The following is an 18,718-nucleotide window of genomic DNA, read 5'->3' as shown; positions in this document are numbered from 1 at the left end:
TGTCCCTTGGGGTCTCCTTGAGCTTCAGCAGGGAGGGACATAGAGCAGAGCTTTAACATAAACTGGGTCTATGGGAAAAGCTGCTTGCTAAGGACCAGGCAGCCCAAAGTGGGCTTATTTGGTCAAGGGCAGCCAAGAGCTCCCCAAGGTCAGGGGGTGTGATACAGTTCGGCCCTTCCAGGTCCACCAGAAATAGGCACAGGATTAGGAGTTTTCTTTTTCCAAAGTTTACAAAAGCTGGGAGGAAATACAGACCCGGCATTTGGGGTTCAGAGTGGAAAGAAAGGAGAAGGCAGATGGGTTTGGCCTAGTCAAACCCTGGAGTTTGCATAGGCAGAGGCAGGTGTGTTGGGATAAAAAAGAGGGGGATCTGGAGACAAAGGAGACCCAGGCCCTGGGGTAGATGGGAGACACACAAACAGGGGATACTCCAGTCTTTGTGGGAAAGGGGGGTGTCCCACAAGGGTTCTTGCGCTCAGGATGGATTGAGTGTCTCAAAGACAGGTATCCTGAACCAGAGTACAACGGTGGGGCCCAAAGGCTGAGGGGACACAGGACAAATGAAGGGGCTGGAGTCAGAGACCTGGGATTGAGGATGGAGTAAGGGGGTCTAGAAGCAGGGGAGACCCAAGACCGGATTTATAATGGGGGTTCCTCAGGGAGAGGAAACCTAGGGCTTGGGGGAGAACAGGGGTCTCAGAATCATGGGAGACCCAGGACGTAGTGCAAAAGAAAGCTCTAAAAGGCAGACTCCTTGGACCTGGGACAGAATGCATGGACCAGGGGCCAGGAAACCCCAGGGGGCAGTTGGGGAGCCCAGAGGCAGGGGAGACCCAGGGCCTGTGGTGTAAAGGGAGGGGCCCAGAGGCAAAGGTGACTCAGATCTCAGGCAGAAGGGAGAGCTCTGAGGGAGGGAACACATGAAGGTATTTCAACTCCTCTGGGGACCCAGTGGCTGGTGACGACCCCCAGCTGTCACACCCCTTCCACTCTGTCCACCCTCACTCACCCCCTTTCACAAGACACGAGGTTGTTTTTTTGTTTTTGTTTTTGTTTTTTTTTTTTTGCTTTTTTTCATTTCTTTTTAATACAAACTTGGATCTTTGGGTGTGTCCTGCCAACAGAAAACAACAACAACAACAGAAGAGAAAACCCAAAAGAGTGAAAAATAAGAAAAAAAAAAAAAAAAAAAAGCTCCCGCAAGAGGTTCTTCTCCCTCCCCCCCACCATGCGAATTTGCACACCACGGGACCACAGCAGGTTTACAGAATGCAATATACAATCCACGATTTATAATAAAACAGTATATACAATAAATAGGATATTGTTCATTTTTGTCAAACGACCTGTAGATAAATTTCTCAGTGCATACTTGCAGGGGCTCTGGACACCTTGAGGCCCCGCTCGCAACCCCTTGCACACGCTCGCGTTCTCTCTCTCTCTCTCTCTCTCTCTTTTTTTTGTCTTTTTCTAAAACTGTGTTTTGTTTTTAAGTTTTGTACATTTTTAAAAAGTATTTACAATTGCTGGTTTTGTGCAGAAAGGGCTCACCTTCGGCTTCTGCGTGGAGGAGGTGGGCAGGGAGGGGTGGGGGGGCGATGGGGCTGCAGGGGGTACAGGGGAGGTGGGGCGGGAGGCAGAGGGGCAGGCGCCTGCCGGAGGACCGTGTGGACGCTGGGAGGGGTCTTGGCGTTGGTTTTCTGAAAGCTGCAGAGAAACACAAGAGAAGAGGCAGAAGTCAGCGGCAGGGACAGACCCTGAGCTCTGGGAACTGGGAGGCTAAAAGCCGGACCTCCACCCGGTTCCTACCAGGATTCTGAGAGAAGGGAACTGCATTGTTCCTTCTCCCAGAAAATTCCAAGTGGCCCCGTCCATGAGCCTCCGGACTGCTTCTGGCCTGCTCTGAGCTCACTTTCCCCATCTGTAAAATAGGTGTGTGTCCAAGGCCCACACCACTGAGAGGTAAAGGATGTGCTGGATGAGGAGCTGGGATTCCGGGCAGTGCAATCTGTTCAGAACTTGAGCTCCTGAGTCAGACACAGCTGAGTTCAAACGCTAGCCACCACCATTTAATAGCTCTATGACCTTGGGCAAGTCAGTGAATCTTTGTGAGCCTCAGTTTACTCATCTGTAAAAAGGGGATAACAGAACTATCCCGTAAATTTGTTGGGAAGGTTCAGTGGTTTGAGGCAGATTAAGCCTGGTCCATAAATGTGTCATAAGTGATACTAATTAGTACTAGTCATTATCTTCATGGGGCCTGGGCCAGCTAGGCTCCCCAAGCCTCGGCTTCCTCATGTTAACAGTTCGTTTAGTAATTCCTCCTACCTAGGCTGTTCTGAGGAATGACATAATGCGAAGACAGGGCCTTAGCACAGCACAGGTGTGAACCACTGCTTTAATTTCTTCCAAATCCAACCTTCTCCCCATTCCCTATCAATGTCATTCTGTTCCTTAGAGAGGTGAGGTGATGAGGAAGTCTGTCTGAATAAAGGAATAAAGAAATTGCCCAACACAATACCATCTGTGTTTGGCTGCACCCCGCCTTCCTGAAGCTCAGAAAATCTCGAGTCCCCCAGTCCCTACAGTCACCAGACAATAGAGATCTCAAGTACCCTCTTTCCCTAGATGGTCGGTCCTAATTATGTTTGCAGGGCTCTGGGGACCTGACTCCCTATCCAGACCCCTAGCTTTGCCGGGGTGAGTGGGAAGATACCCAGTGGAAAGGGGTGGGCTCAGTTATTCGCAAGACCTCCAGTCGTTAGCCTGGCTCTTTTAGAGCTCTGTCCTCTTCTCAGAGCCCTGAAATTCATGTCTCCTACATTGGGTGAGTGACCAACCCACCAAAATTAAGGGGCAGGCGTGGGGGTCCTAAAACCACCTTCTGAGACTCCTCAGCAAGCCATCCACCCTCCCCCACCCCTGCAGGAACCAGGCGGCCACAGAAAGCCTTCCCTCTCTTGTCCTCTTTCTTGGCTCCTCTTTCCAACGGGGCCACATTTAAATTCTGCTCAGCCTTGGCTGCTGTCTGCTGGGCAATCAGCCCCCGGGAAGACTTTTGTCCCCAGGCTGGACTTGCCAGGACTCCCCTCAGGGAGCCAGGTGGGCTCCTGGGAGGTGGGACAGAACCCCATCCTGGTGCCTCAGCCCAGGTGGCATGCAGAGGCATGAGGGGGAGGGTAGGAGCTGCATCTTTGTTAAGCTGTCAGGTCTCCTGCTGGTGAGGGGAGGATGGAATATTAGCCGTAGGGGTAAGAGGTGTGCTTGTTAGGGCGACAGCTGTATTACAACTGGGGTGATGGGGGAGAAAAGCTGTATTGCAACTGGGGTGATTGGGGCAGGGGATGCAGTTGGGGTGGGTGTCAGTTCTCCAGTTAGGGTGATAAACAGGGTGGGGGGACAGGTTCAGCTGGATGGCTGGGGGCATCTATCTGTAGGACAGCTTTACTGCAGTTGAAGAACAGCTGCCAAGCTAAGGAACCTCTGTTGGGGTGACAGATATGGTGTATTGGGGTGACAAGTGAGGGGGAGATTTAGGATGGGCAGCTCCAAACGACTTAGCAAGCGAACTGTGCTGAACCCCAGCCTCCCCTGCTCCCCCTAAGGGCCCCGGGGCAGGCTGGGAGCCTCTGCACAAATCCCTGTCACCCCCGCCCCCTCCAGCCCTTAGCCACTGCCAGTGACCCTCTCCAAGCCAGGTCTCCATGGTGATCTCAGCCCAGCAGGCAGCTCCTGCCAGAACCATTCCCGTGGTGCCGGCGGCCAGGCAGCAGGGAGGCTTTCTCACCCTCTGCTAAGCCACCGCTGTCTCACCTTCCTCCTCACACCACCCTCCCCAGCTTTCATGACTTGGCCAGAATCTGGGGGGATGGTGGGGGGTGGGGGATGGGGAGAGAATCAAAACCAGAGGTTCCTGAGCCAGGGAGAAAGCAGAACGCTATGGCCATGCAGAACCCTGACTTCACCAGGTTCAACTCGCCACGGAACAGAAGCAGTGCTGCTGGGCCAGGTGGCCCAGTGCTGGGCACTGGAGACAAAGCAGAGAGCAAGACGGATCTGGTCCCTGCCCTTGAGGGGCTCACAGAGCACAGAGGGAAGCAAAGCGGACCCCAAACCAGGCGATCACACGCAGGGAGATGGGGGTGTGTCAAGAGGAGCCCTGGGGGACTCAGGGAGCACAGCGCGGGCATCTCACCCAGCTTTGGTGGGAGGGACTGTGGCTCTTCGGCGCCCAGCACATGCTGGGGTCAACAATGTGTGCCGACTGAATGACAGAGCCGTGACCGGTCTAAGTCCGATCGGCGAGTCAAGGTCCAGCTCAGGTGTTGCACATCTCCAGACGCCTCCTCAGACCGCCCTGTTACCATAGCTACTGGGGCACTTGTCATTCCCTTCCGTGCTCCTCCTGGGCAGAGACCTGCGTGGGGTACCTCCGCATCCCCGATGCCAGCATGTGGCTGGCGCCCTAGGACACCAGCCATTGTTCACGAGACTTAACCTTTTAGTGCCTCCATAACGAAGGACTGCACGTTCCAGAGTCTCATGCTCCAGCAGTTTTACCATCTGTGAGGCCAGGGCTTTAAGTGGTCTCTGCCTGTCAGTGGGCGCTGGCGCTGGGGGTGCCAAGGGAGAGCCGAGCAGGGATTTAAAATGCTACAGATCACATATAAATCAGGTTGTCCAAAGAGAGCTGCTCTCCCCGGCAAAAGGAGCATTCATTCAAGCAACCAGCAGACATGTATTCATAGCCACTAACTGCCAGGCCGTGAGCTAAGCTCTAACCCCACCTTCTAGTCTCTACCCTCCAGAAAGGGGTCTCAGCATCAAACAAGGCAGTGGAGCAGAAGGCAAAGAGTGCATGAGGATTTGAGAGACGGATATGCTGTGTGACCTAGGGCAAGTCCTTTCCCTCTCTGGGCTTCAGTTTCTATGTAAAATAAGGGGGTTGAACAGGGAATGGCAGAGATCTTCAGGCACTGAGATAGAGCACCAAAGACAAGGGGTCAGAGACAAACCACAGCTGCCCAGGGAGGCTGATCCAGCCCTTCTGATGTCTTCAGGCAAAGTCAGGCTTTTGAGTCCCTTAAATGTGGAGAGGATACTGCTTCCCTGAGGCCCAGACCACACCTGACAGATGGAGATATCCTCTGGACCCAGAGTTCTCTGAGGGATGAAGCTTCCAATTGGGGTTGGGTAGTCTGTGGCGTGTGGGTGGGTGTGTGGCTCTCCTCCTCACTCCAGGGAAGTTTTTCAAAATCTGTCCACCAGTGACTAGAGGCATTCCTTAAACTCTAGCTCTGCCAGTCATTCCCTCCTTAGAGATCTTCTCCTACCTCCCCCACTGCGGGGCATAGAGAGGGATGCTAGTGGGACCAAATGGGGTTTACATCCATGATTGCCCACCAAGCTTGTGTGACCTTGTGCGTATCTCTCACCTCTCAGAGCCTCACACTCCTTACCTGTCCTGGGAGGAGGCTATACACGCCCCCACCACGAACACCCACACCCTCCACCCTCCCGATCGGAGATGTCTATGTAAGGACATCTGTCCCACATCTGGGTATGTGTTGGGCATGCAACTGAGTGGAGGCTGAGGAAGCGGCAAGAACATGGAACTGGGTGATCCCCAAGGGACCTTCCTGGCTCTACCTTTCCGTGCTTCCCTGCCTGGGTGGCTCTGTGTCTTTGGGCGAGTCCCTCTTCCTCTCTGTAAACTGGGAGGCGCTGAATTTACAGAACTCCAAAAGCCCAGTTAGCCTGAGAGTTGGAACTGGTTTATTTATACACCCCTCCCCTGCCTCATCCTTAGGAGCGCATCTGATAACAGTAGGGTTGAGAGAAACCAGCTCATGTCCCGTTCCCCGATGCCTAACCTTTTCTCTCACAATTCTCCCTAGTCTACATGCCCTTCTTTGACTCCAGGAAAAAAAAAAATCCTGACCCTTGAAGTGTCCCCGGCATGACGAGACACTGGGGAGACAGGGACAGTGCACAGAGATGAGTAACCAGCCTAAAGGAGCTGATGGCATGGTGAGGAAGACATTCCCGGGAAGGGCTGTCATGGATGCATAAAGGGCTGGAGATTAATTGTGCCTGGGAAGGATCCTGGAACGCTTCTTGGAGGAGGCAGTGTCTGAGTGAAAGATAGGAAATGACAGGTGGGAGATGGATGATGACTAGGAAAGGGCGGCCCAGGCCAGGGAACAGCTAAAGCAAAGACACAGGGCACACTGGAGAAAGGGCCTGGAAAGCTCCCTCCCGACCCCACAGTACAGAGCTAGAAAGGGAGGCTGTGTGAGCAGGAGGTCAGGGCTGAAGAAGCAGCCTTGAATACCCAGAATACCAGGTTAGGAAGTCGGGCCTTTATTTTGGAGGCAAGGAGGCTGGCGAGGGGAGGATGCAATCAAAAGGTGTTAAGCAATGAAGTCACAAGAGCAGACATGTTTTAATCAATTCATCCAGTAAATATTCGGGGCGGGGGGCGGTTGCTCCAGACACCACGCATCCCAAAATGCTGAAAGACATTCAGCAGCCACAGTGGGGGCTATGGGCTCAGGAAGCGGGGGCAGGTGTTGGGGCAGAGACCTGGCACACACTGGTTGCGCTGACCCAGGTGGCTGAGCTAGGACTATAGCTTCCGAAGCCTCAAATTTGTTCAAGACCCATTTTCTGCGCCCCCCACCCGGCCCCCCGCAGGAAGCTCTTGCTGTCTGCCCTGCCCGTGGTTCAGGAGGGTGGTCCCTGGTATTTCCGGTGGGAGCATTTCAGTCCCTCCCCTGGAGAGTGATGCCCACATGGAGGCTTGTAATGAACACCTGTTTCAAGGCTGTAAACTCCATGAGGGCAGGACACTGCTCATCTTGTTCAGTGGTACCTTTAGTACCAGATGCAATGCCTGGCCCGGGGCAGGCGCCTGGTTCATGCTGGTTGAACACAGAATTAACCTACTTCCTCCTGCCCTCCAGCACAAACAGAGGGCACTATGGCAGCAAAAGTTAGGATGACAAGGAGGGCAAATCTGCTGGGAGAGAAATCATGATGTAGTACAAAATCACAAGGCAATCTTCTTTCAGATTATCTGTACCAAAAGAGAGGACTGCTGTGGATAACTGTGTGTGGACCGAGTTTCTAGCTGACCTGGGTCATTTAGGAGTCTGGGTCCTGTTGCCCAACAGGCTTTAGGTCCCTTGGTGTGGGGTCTGTGACTTACCTTGTCTCTGGACCGCCCAGGGAGGACTCAGCCCCACTGTTAAGGCATATAACTAGGTGGTATTTCACAGCCTCCTGCCAAAGGCCCCAAACCCATACTAGAATACAAGCTCCTTCCTAGAAGGGAAGCAGGAAGAGCAGGTGAAGGAGTGCTGGCTACGGAGTCCTGAGCTTGGAGGAAAGGGTCAGAGGTGTGTGACGCGCACAGACGGTGGGGAGGTATTTTATTCACCCATCTACCAACCACTGATTACGTGCTTCCTGTGTGCCAGGGACAGGCTAAGTGCTTCACGGGTAATCTCATTTAATTCTCACAAGAGATGCAGTGAGGTGACGTGACTCACCAGGTCACACAGCTGGTAAGGGATGGAACCGGGCTCTGCACGGAGGCCTGTTTGTGCCCACAGGCATGCTCCTAGCCACCACCCTGCAGTTTCAGGGCCTTGCTCCCTTGGGTTCTTCTGGGTCCACAGGGATGTGGGGAGATGGGAGAGGAGGAGCATGAGAGGGCATGCTCATGCAGAGATTGTATTTCCAGGAAATGAGGGCTCAGCACAAGAAGGCCTGGCCTGAAAATGGCTGCAGGAGAGGCAAGAGATAGGATTGGAGGGAGGATAGCCCCAGAGAGTGGGAAGAGGAGCCCAGGAGAGGCAGGGCAGGCCTGGCTGACCCCTGACGTGAGGGCCTCTTGCCCAGGGCCAGAGGCAAGATCAGGTGACCTCTTGAGGTTTCAAGACATGGAGAGACAAAGCCCAGAGTGGCCAGTGCCTGGTCCAGGTCCGGGCATGCCTGCTGACCCTGGCTGGTTGGTGGCCTTGGAAGCCGCCCTTCTGCTCCAGTGAGGCCCCAGCTGGTGTAACCTTGGAGGACCTGTGACATTTCTCTTGGCCTCAGGTCCAGGCCTGACAGGGAATAGGGAGGAGAGGGGGGACTCGAGATCCCTAAACACCTTGGAGGGCCCTTCCCACCCTCCCACCCTTTCCCCAGGGTCTGGAAGGGCTGATCTTCGGCCCTGAGGGCCCAAGGGGGAGCCAGTCTGTCTGGCTCTGCATTCCATCTAAGGGACTAGAAGATGTTTGCGGGGCCCAAGTCTCCGTCACCGTCCCCCCCAACCCCGGCCCCACTTCCCTCTCTGTCCCATCAACTCAGCTCCCAGACCATTGAGGTCCCACATTCCCCACTCTGGCTCCTCCAAGCTTTCTTCTTCTACTTCACATTGGGATGTGAAGCACGAATATATGTCCCTTTCCTCACCAAAGGGGCAGAGAGGTGACTTCTGACCCCATGGCCCACCTTCCTGGTGCACGAGCTTTGCTTCTCCCTGCCACTTCCCACCAGGTGTTTGAGGCTCTCTGTGTGCTCGTTTTAGCTTTTTTGGGGTGGATGGGCACTCTGAGGACAGGGGCCACGTCTGCTTTGTCTTCCCCGTGCCTGGTATCGGGACGGGCATGGAGGGGCTCAAGATGTGAGGATAAGCTCAGTGACTGCTCCCCCTGTGCCCAGGGTCAAAAGGGCTCACTGCCTGTTGGTGAATGAGTGTGTCACTGTCCTCCCTGCTTAAGCCCTCTGTTGACAGTGACACTCCCTCTGTTAACTCTTTTTCCTCACTGTTCTCCTTCCCTATATCCCCAAGGCTTCTTCACTCCCACAGTGATTGTAATCAGTCCTTGGGCGGTGGCGGGGGGTGGGGGGGGTTTGCCCTGGATGAGGGAGTGTTTGGATGAAGAAGGGGGACAGCCCTCCCACCACCATGGTCCAAGCCACCACCACTGCTTGCCTGGGCTACCGCAGCCGATCTCCCTCCTTCAACACCGGCCCTGCTCCACTGTGGCCCAGGACATTCCAGCTGAGAACGCTTCAGTGGTTCCCCATTTGTCTTGGGACAAAGTTCAAACTCCTTCCAATGCCCTGCATGATCTGGCCCTGCCCCCTCACCCCCTCACTCAGTGTTGCTGTCCTCCCATCGGCTCCTCAAAGCTGAGCCGCTTCCTGCCTCAGGGCTTTACCCACTGCTGTTCCCTCTGCCCAGTATGCTCTTCCCACTCCCCATTTGGCTGACACCCCCCTCATCTTTCAGGCATCAGCCTCAGCATCTGGTCAGCTGGCTGCAAGCCCTCATGGCCTCCTAGCTTTTCTCCTCTTGCACAGTCCTTCCTACAGCGATAATTACCAAATACTTTGTGTCATCCTGTTTACTGTCTCTCCCGCTAAACTGGAAGCCCCCTGAGGACTAGGACCTCGTTTGAGGTGTTCACTGCTGTGTCCCCAGTGCCTGGCATGCAGTGGGTGCTGGACAGACGTCTCTGGAACAACTGAATGCATCGGTTTGAGGACAGTGCTGTCAACTCCCAGCTCTGAGTGGGGAGCGGGGCCAGAATGTGGGGCTGGATGGCATCCCAGTTCCTCCTGCATTCAGGCTTCACTGGGTGGTTCCATTATGTATCTCACTGAGCCGTGACCTGCCCAAACACCCAGCCCCCTCACCCGTTTATTTTCCCACCCAGAGCCCAGGAGGAAAGGTTTTCTGATTATTTCACATGTCTGGATTATCCATGAGACATCTCCCCTCCAGTGAGAAGGATCAGGAGTTTGACATTTTAAACCCTAAGCAGCTTCTCTCTGGCCTGCTTCAGATCTGCGGCTCTGCTGCTTGCAATGAGGTGCATGGGGAACGGAAGGCCATTTTAATCTTGGTCTGGTTTCATTAGGAGGAAAAATATGCTGCCCTCCAAGAAAGTCTGGTCCACTGTCTATGCCATGCAGAGTTTTAAGAGCCCAAGAGATTATCAAAGTCAACTGCCTTCAACAGACGGGGAAACAGAGGCGGGGGGTGGGCGAAGGAGGGGCAAAAGCTTGGTCAAGGGCATGTAGCAAGTCGGCCAGTTGGGGAATGGTCCTTCCCCAGGCCGCTTGACTCCCATGTGCTACCCTTTGCCATCTTCAGGCACCAAGGGAGCTGAGGTCAGGCAGAGAGGGGGTAATAAGTTTCCACTGACATGACTTCAGGACCCTGAGTCACCCTGGCCTCGAATAGCCTTCCCAGAGCAGGGACGGGGCTTTCCAGGAGCCCTGCTATTCATTCTCCAGGAAAAGGCACTCCCAGGAGGCTGTAGTAGTAGCAGAGGTGGGGGGAAGTGAGGGGCTCAAACAGGTCCCCAGCCCACTCCATCACCACCCACCACGTCTGGGTCAATTTTTGTAACAGGTCTGTTCCAAAACTGGGATCTCATGGGCCAGTTATGGCTGCATTTCTGGAGCAGGTTGTTCATCAAGAAAATGATTCCTCCAACTCTGCCCCGTTCCACTTTGGGGGCACTTCCCCTCTTTTATTTTCCTTTTCCTAAACACAAAATATTAAGAAAACTCAAGGAGGTGACAGTACCTGATAAAACAATATCTGAATACCTAACAATATTTAACGGAATTTTTTTTTTTTTTTTTTTTTTTTTTTTGGCCGCGCAGTGAGGCTTGCAGGATCGCAGGATCTTTGTTCCCCAAACCGGGATCGAACCCACGCCCCCTGCAGTGGAAACGAGGAGTCCTAACCACTGGACTGCCAGGGAGTTCCCTAATGGAATTCTTAAGAAAAGCATTTGGCTTCAGGAAAGGGACTGGCTTTTTCTAGGTAGGAAACATCCTGCCTGGGGATAGACCCGCTGGCTACAGGTCCCCAGGCACAGGGAGATCCCAACACCCCTGTTGAAAAATAGCCTTTGGGGTACCCTGGGAGACCAGAAAAGGACATACTGGCCACACCCTCAGCCCGGCCCTTGCCAGACTGCATCTTGAACTAAATGAAGCTCCCAGGGAGACAAGGAAGCAGGCAGGGTCAGTATCCTGGATGGGCCTCGGCGGATAATTATCCAACCTGCTTCTTTCTCCATCTGTCACATGCAGGGCGATGCAAACGCCCTACCTTGCAAGAGTTCAAGTGGTGAGTGCTTCCTGGGACTCAGGTGGTCCCTGCCCGGGACCTAGCATGGATGAGGGAAATGAACGCTTGATGAACCAAACTAGATGGCCCCATCCAGTCTATGGTCCTCCATCCATTTCAATAATGGGACCCCCTGAATGCCCAAGCCCCGCACTGGGTTCCCCACCCAAGGCCCCATCTCCTCCCTAAGACTGTTCCCAACATCTAATGCCAGACTCCCTGAATCCCAACTCGGGTCCCCAATCTTGTCCTCAAATCCTTCCTGCTCATCGCTGTACTTCTTCCCCTTGCCCAAGCTCTAATGTCCTCATCCCCCCCACCCCCCCAACCCCCCCCCACCCCCCGGCTTCTTCCCACTGCACCCACATCCTCAGACTCACCCAGGAACAAAACCTCGAGGTCCAGTCGGCACTTCAGTTGGCACTACAGGGAGGTGACGGTGAATGTGTCCTCAGGGTGAGGTTCCGCCATGGGCCCCAGGAAGCCGCTCTTGGGGCCCCCACCCAGGCCGGGATGCGCCTGCGGCATAAAGCCTGGATACCTGTAGGCGGTATCCTGCAGGGGAAGCAGCGAGTCCCTCGGCACGGGGGACAGGGTCAAGTCACTAAGGAGTGGGCAGCCATAGCCAGCAGCAGCTGCAGCGGGGCCACGGGGTGGGCCGGGCGGCCGGGCCATCTCCAGTGGCTCCTTGTCGGCCTTAGGTGTGGCCGGTGGGCTAGCCAGGTGTGGGGCACTGAGGCACGCGGCCTCCGTCCTGCCCAGGAAGTCAGCCAGCAGCCCTGAACCCACCTTGCCTTCATAGGGCGGGCTGCGGGCGGCCGAGCCTGGCGGGTACCAATAGGCCGTACCCTTGCAGCTGGGGGAGTCGTAGTGGGGCTGGCCCAGCGTTAGGTCCCGGCAGCTCAGGTGGGCCTGGGCTGCAGCTGCATGGCTCAGGCTGGCCCCCTGGAGCCCATGCTTGAGGGGCTCACAGGCAGCCAGCTTTGTGGGTGGCGGCCGCAGCTCTTCCTTAAAGCCCAGGGTCGGGGAGCAGGTGGGGGAGTAGGCCTTCTGCAGGCCAGCATCAAACACCGTGGGCGGGTGGGCCAGCGGCGGGAAATGCTTGCCATCCAGCTCAGGGGCACCCAGGCTGGGCGAGTCGCAGTGGAAGCCTTGGCCGAAGGTGCCGTCCGACGGCGTGGACGGGTTCATGGAGTAGGGTCCCATGAAGTCACAGGGATCTCGCTCGCCCACGCTGAAGGCCCTCGACTGCGAGGGCAGTGGTGACATGCTGCTGTCCCCGCTGTAGTAGTCCAGGCCGAGGTCTGGGCTGTCCTGGAACAGCGGGTTGACTGGCTGTGGCTTGGGGATGAACTTGGCTTTGGCCGCCGCACCGCCCCGCTCCTTCTTGGCTGCGCAGGCCCCGCCACCCCGTCCGCCCCGAGGCTGCCGGGGCCCGGTGCTCCGTTTGGATGGGTAGCCCGCGGCGCTGGCCGAGGCGGTTGACGGGAAGCCCAGATGTGAGGCCTCGAACAGGTCCACCTTCTTCCGCCGTCCGCGGCCTGGCTTGGAGCTGCTCTGGAAGAGGACACTCTGGTTCCAGTTGTAACCGGGGGCGGACGATGCCTCGTTCCAGTCCATCATCAGCTTCTCCAGGCTGGACAGGCTCGACTGGCCCTCGCTGCTCGAGGCCTCGCTGTTGGCACGCCGGAAACCGCCGCCGACGGGCTGATTGAACTGGGTGCTGTCGGAGGACGACTCGGAGAAGGTCTCGGACACGGCCGTCTGCTGCTTCACCTTCTGCGGCGTGTAGTTGGAGATGTCCAGGATCACGTTGGGCTCGCTGACGTGGCAGTCGAAACCGGGATTGTAGAGCTGACTGAAGGCCTCCGAGGCCCAGTCCAGGCCTCCATAGCCCTGCCGGAAAGGCCACTGAGAAGCCCCCGCAAACTGCCGACAGTTCTCAGGCGAGGGCTGGAAGGAGGAGGACGACGAGGATGCGGCAGAGGTGGCAGAGGCTGTGGTGCCCTTGGGTACCATGTAGCCGCCGGGTGAGACCGTGCTGGCCCGGCTGTCACAGCGCAGGGGTGTGGGGGCCGAACCAGAGAAGGGGCCCCCCTCAGAGCTGTTGAAGAAGGACGCCTTGCTCGGTGGCAGGCAGGGGCCACCGGTAGGCGGTGGGGCGTAGCCGGCGCTGTGGGCGCTGCTGGGTGAGGCAGGGAGGCTGTTGCCACTGCCGTAGGCGAAGCTGCAGTCCTTGCTATTAGCGCAGTCCTGGCCCGTAAAGGGCTTAGCGGGTGCGAATACACTTTGTCCAGCCCCGTAGCCCCCGTACTGCGCGGGGTAGGTGTTGGCGGGCGGGTGCGTGGTAGGTGAGCGGGCCACGGCAGAAGGTAGAGGAGCCAGCTTCGGGAAGGTCTCGGCTGCCCGGCAGTCTGACGTGCCGGCGGTTAGCCCGTAGCTCGCTGCCCGGCCCGGCGGGAAGGTCTGGCGAGTGGACAGAACCGGCTGGAAGGAGGGGTCCGCCCCAGCCCCGCTGCTGCCCACCGCCACCGGGCTGGCCTTGGCTCCCCGGCTGGGGAAGGTGGCCAGGCCCCGCTGGGCGGGCAGGGCGCTGCTGGGGGGCCCTGTGTAGGTGCCTGATGCCTTCCGGGACTCGGGGCGAGAGGCTGAGAGGGCAAAGTCCAAGAGGTCGGAGGAGTCATCCGAGTCGAGCAGGGAGCGAAAATAGCCGGTGAAGAGGTTCTGGCGCTCCTGGCTGAGCTCCGTCTGGCCCGCAGGTGCGGCTGTGCTGTAGTAGCTGCCACGGCCCGAAGCCCCGCTCTCTAGCCCAGTGGAGGCAAAGGCCCGGGCCTCGGTCCCCTGGAACCCGCAGTTTCGGCCAGCTTGCCCGCCTGGGTGCCCATGGTGAGGGGCCCAGCCACCACCCTTGTCCCCGGCCCACTCGGTGCCCGCCTCCCCAAAGCCTGGGCCGCTGGGCACCTGTTCCGGGAACAGAGTCCCGTTCTTCCGGGACCGCCTCTTGCGTTTGGGCTTCCCAGTCACGGCGTCTACCTCCCCCCGGCCCCGTTTGCGTGGGTGCCCCAACTCAGCGAGGCCAGGGCCCCCGACCCCAGCGGCTGCCACGGCCACCACCTTCTTTTTCTTGCCGATGCCCTCAAAGAAGTCGCTGAAGGAGCATCGGGCCGCCTTGGCCGCGTGGCCCCCACCCCGGCCACCAAAACCGCCTGCTTTGCCACCTCGCCGTCGGAAGCCCTGCACACGGTGCAGGAAGTGGGAGATGCTCTGCGTGTCGGGCGCCTGGTGCACTGACTCGGGCTCACTGGGTGTCCAGCAGCGGGGCGGTGAGCACCGCCCAGCGCACTGGCTCTGGCGGTTCAGGAAGGCCAGCTTGGCGAGGACGTCTGAGTACTCGGCCTTGCTGTCGTTGGCATCCGCTGCGTAGGACGGCTGGGGAGATGCCAGCTTCTGCTTCCGCCGCCGCCGTTTCTTCACCTCCGGCATGGCCATGGTGGCTGCCGCCACAGTGGCTGCCTCGGCCGCCACCACCGCTGGCTCCTTGGGCTTGCCGGGGCCCAGGAGCAGGTTCTTAGGAGGGCGGCCGCGCTTCCGCTTGAGAATGATGGGCATCTCGCCGGGTGGGAAGACCACCACCACGTTCCGCCCATTGTTCTTCATCTTCAGCAGCGGGGTGGGCTCTGTGGACACGCGCAGGCCCAGCTCCTTGCCCTCCACGCTCAGGCTGCTGCTCAAAGACGACACCTTGTACGTGGTCTTGTTCCGCCGGCCCAGTGACACAGGGATCTTGGCCATCTTGACCACCATGCGCCGCACGCCCCGGCACTTGCCTCTGCGGGTAGGGACCACTGGGGTCTGGGAGGATTCGGGCTCCAGCTCTGGGACTGGGCCTGGGCCGGGCAGGGCGTGAGGTGGGGGCGGGGGCGGGGGCGGGGGCTCAGCCAGGGCAGCCGCCAGCCCTGTGGGCACAGGCAGGGGCAGCAGACGGCCCTCGGGGCCGGCTTCTGCCTTGCGTCCCCGTCCGGCTTTCCGTCGGCGACACAGGATCTTTGGCCTATCGGTGCGCCGCAAGGCGTATTTGGGGTGACCCTCAGGCCCAGGGGGGCCATGGGGTGAGCACAAGTCCAGGCGCAAGGGCTCAGCCAGCGGGCAGGGTCCCAGGGGTTGCTGGGGCTCCAGACGGCGGCTAGGGACGTCAAGCAACTTGGGCAGGGGGTCAAGTGCCTGAGGGTCGAGCAGCTGCGACTCCAGGGAGTCGGGCAGGGTATCTAGGGCCTGTAGAGCCAGGCCCGGCAACCCCAGAGGATCAGCAAGAGGTTGCAGGGGCGGCAGCTCCAAAGCTTCCCCGAGCGGCTCTAGTGCCTGCGGGTCCAGGAAGCGGGGCTGGGGGTCTAGGAGCTGAGGCTCTGGCTCAGGCGATGGTGGCTCGAGGGCCTGGGCCTCCAGCAGCTGGGCCTCAGGGCAAGTAAGGGAGGCCAGCTCACTCAGGATGTCGGCGTCAGCGAGTTCTGAGTAATCAGGGCCGTCTGGCTCGGGCTCTGGTGGCAGACCGGTGGCCGCGGCCGCGGCTCCGGGACTATGGCCTTGGCCGGGCTGGGGACTGTCCCTAGGCTCAGGCTCAGGCTCGTAGAGGGGGTGGCTGGACCGCTCAGACTTGGCGTGGGGGGTGGCCCGCTCCTCAGGGCTGCGGATGCTGTTGGCCAGGCTGGGTGAGGAGAAGAAGCTATACTGAAGGTCCCCGGGGGGCGGGGCAGGTGGGCGGCTGAGCCGGAGGCCACCGCAGTCCAGGTGCACACCGCTGTGCTGCAGGTCCTGGGAGAGCCGGGTCAGGTCCTTCATGATGTCAATCAGCTGGACCACTGGACGCAGGTTCACCCGCCCGTTGTCCCAGCGCCGTCGGGAGCTGCTGCCGTCTCCCGCGGGGGTGGGGCAGCGGGCCTGGGAGACAGGACGGGCCGCCCTCGGGGGCAGCGGGTCGTCCCCCTTGGCAAGGACTGGTGGGCGCCGGGTGCTGGGGTCCCGGCGTGGGGGTGGGCGCGCGTTCTCGGAGAAGGTGTGGGCGAAGGCCTTGTCGGGTGGGCTGGCAGGGGGCCGGGCGGGAAGCAAGGGCCGGGGGGTGGGGGGGCCGCCGGGGTAGTACTTGGGCTCCCGGAGGTAGTCAGGAGAGCTGCACACGGCACTGGAAGTCACCACCAGGCCCTGGGGCTTCACACGCATCCTGACCTTGTCCTCCGCGGGCCGCCGGGCGGGGCCGGGGCTGACATGAGGGTGCGAGAAGCCGGGACCAGGACCTGCCGGGCAGGACAGGCAGGAGGTCCCTCACCAAACGCCTAAGTCCTCATCAGCTCCCCATGACCTCAGTGATCCCCTGCACCCCTCCCCTGAGTCCCCTCCCGAAGCCCAATCCCCTCGTTGACCCCCAGCTTTTCCTAAACCACCACACGCATCGTGAACCCCCATGGGCCCCAGTTCCACTTATTGACAGCTCACCCACTTTTGTCTAGACTCTGGCTAAGGGCTGGGGGAGAACAGTTCACCCGCTTTTGAGAGGAAAGCCCATCAGCAAGGTGGATCAAACGTCAGGAGAGGGCCAGGCCCCTGTCAGAGGGCCCGGAAGTTCTATCAAGGACACGGCCTCTTCCTTCTTGCCCCATCCCCAGGGCTCTAGGAGAACCCCGGCCACTCACCCTCGGCTCTGCCGCCTGGGCTGTCACACTGGAGATCTCTGTGGGCAACGAGACAGGCAAGAGGAGATCTCAGTGGTCTGCTGGCCACAGCCCAACCACTGCCCACCTGCCCACGGGGCCCAGTCTCCCCCGCATACCAACCCCAGCTCCCCCAGTACTCCCTCCAGCGCACGCCCAGCTGACCTGAAAGAGAGAGGGCCCCCGTACCTGGGGGCTCTGCCAGTCGCTGGCTGTCAGCTGGGGGTGTTGTGGAGCAGCTTCGGCCTGAGCCCAGGCCTCGGGGCGTGGACAGCGCCTGGAAAGGACCACCGCAGCTCAGGTTTAGTGAGCACCTACTGCGCGCCAGGCACTGGGCTGGAAGCTGTCCAGGCATCGTTTCATTTAATTCTTCATACCAATCCTGCGAGGTAGGGGCTATTAATAACCCCATTTTGCAGATGAGGAAATGGAGGCTCAGAGATGAAGTAACATCATTCACTCATTCATATGCTCATTATTTATGGAGTGCCTACTTTGCACAAGGACTGGGTAGACAAACACTTATCAGATTATTGTAAGTGACTTAATTATTAGCGGGTTAAGAGCTGCAAAGAAAAACTGAAGAGTGCCTGAGGTCAGAGGTTTAACAAATCATACCAGGGAGTCAACAACGACAAAAGCTCATATTCTGGGGACACTTTCTCTGCTGCCAAACACTGGACTAAGTGCTTTATATGGATTGCCTCACCTAACCCCCCTGCAAACCTGAGATCGATACGATTATCATCCCCGCTTTCACAGTCGAGGAAACCATCCGCTGGAAGGTGGTTAAGCACCATGAAGGCAAGGATTTCTGTCCTGCTGACTTCTGTGTGTATCTCCCAACCCCCGGATCAGCACATGGGCCACAAATGTGCTTCAAAAAATATTTACTGAACGAATGAATGAATGAGGCACACAGAACAATTAGCCCCGCCTTTCCCCCTGAGGCTCTCTCTCTTTCCTCTCCAGACCCCAAAGTGGGACCCAAGTAGGATGTGGAAGGAGGGAAGGAGATTAAGAATGTGAAAAGGGACATTCTCCGCCCTCCATGCCACCTCTAGCCTCGATCCGGCCCCTGCTACATATTTTTAGAGCCCTCTTTATTTCACCTTCACAGTATTTATCATGACTGATGTCAATTACTTGTATGACTGGCTGTTCAGTGTGTCTCCTCCCCGAGTGTGGGCTCTTCAGGGGCAAGGACTGTGTCTGTCTTGTTTACCGTTGTATCCCCTGACCCCAGGGCCTGGGCTATGGATGCTACATAAATATTTACCGACTGACTCCCTGAGCTGGTCAGGGCAGAGTTGGGATTTAGATCCAGGCATGTCTGACACCCAAGGGAGCCTGGGGACTCAGGGCCCCGGCTGATCCCCAGGAGCTGGGGTTTGGGGGAGCAGGGAGCTGAATGGTCCATGACCACTGGGAGGATCGCTGCCCAGGGTTGTTAACTCCACAGAAAGACTGCAGAGCTGACTTGGGGACAGGAGAGTGTGGGCAGGGACACTCATCCACTCCCCTTTGGTGGGCGGCAATTTGCAATCTATGAAGCACCTCCACATATATGACCCACTGAATCTTCACCGAACCTGGGAGACATGGTTTACTGTTTCCACGTTACAGAGGAAAACAGGCTCAGAGCAGTTGTATAACTTGCCTGAAGTCACATAGCTGCTAAGTGGCAAGATTCCTAATTCTGCCAAGTCCAAAGCCTCCTTCCACTCCCAGCTCCTGCAACTCTCCTTCAGCCACTCCTGAAAGTGCTCCTTCTAGAGCTGTGGTCTCACTTAAGGATGGAAGGAACCTTAAAATCATCTAACCCATTGGCTTCCAAACCCTGGGCCTGGGGAAGCTACGTAACCTTGCAGAT

General features: G+C 57.9%; 1 protein-coding gene across 7 annotated transcripts in view; it reads right to left on the bottom strand.

The window, feature by feature from the left end:
* Positions 1–1,569: 1,569 nt before the first annotated feature.
* AHDC1 (AT-hook DNA binding motif containing 1) overlaps positions 1,570–18,718 on the bottom strand; it is a 63,881-nt gene continuing 46,732 nt past the window's right edge. For 6 of the 7 annotated variants that reach the window (XM_082397751.1, XM_082397752.1, XM_082397749.1 and 3 more), the window contains 4 exons: positions 17,011–17,122; positions 16,828–16,865; positions 11,524–16,431; positions 1,570–1,707 (listed from right to left, as the gene is read on the bottom strand). In XM_082397751.1, coding sequence (XP_082253877.1) covers positions 11,567–16,357 — 4,791 coding nt within the window. In that variant the 5' untranslated portion in view covers positions 16,358–16,431; positions 16,828–16,865; positions 17,011–17,122 and the 3' untranslated portion in view covers positions 1,570–1,707; positions 11,524–11,566. Of the gene's footprint in view, positions 1,708–10,510; positions 11,184–11,523; positions 16,432–16,827; positions 16,866–17,010; positions 17,123–18,718 lie in introns of those variants that run through there. The other variant, XM_082397750.1, reaches the window with a different exon arrangement.

The sequence above is a fragment of the Balaenoptera borealis genome (assembly GCF_965194805.1).
Source record: "Balaenoptera borealis genome assembly, chromosome: 1".
NCBI classification, from domain to species: domain Eukaryota; kingdom Metazoa; phylum Chordata; class Mammalia; order Artiodactyla; family Balaenopteridae; genus Balaenoptera; species Balaenoptera borealis.
This window is presented reverse-complemented; position numbering and strand designations above follow the sequence as displayed.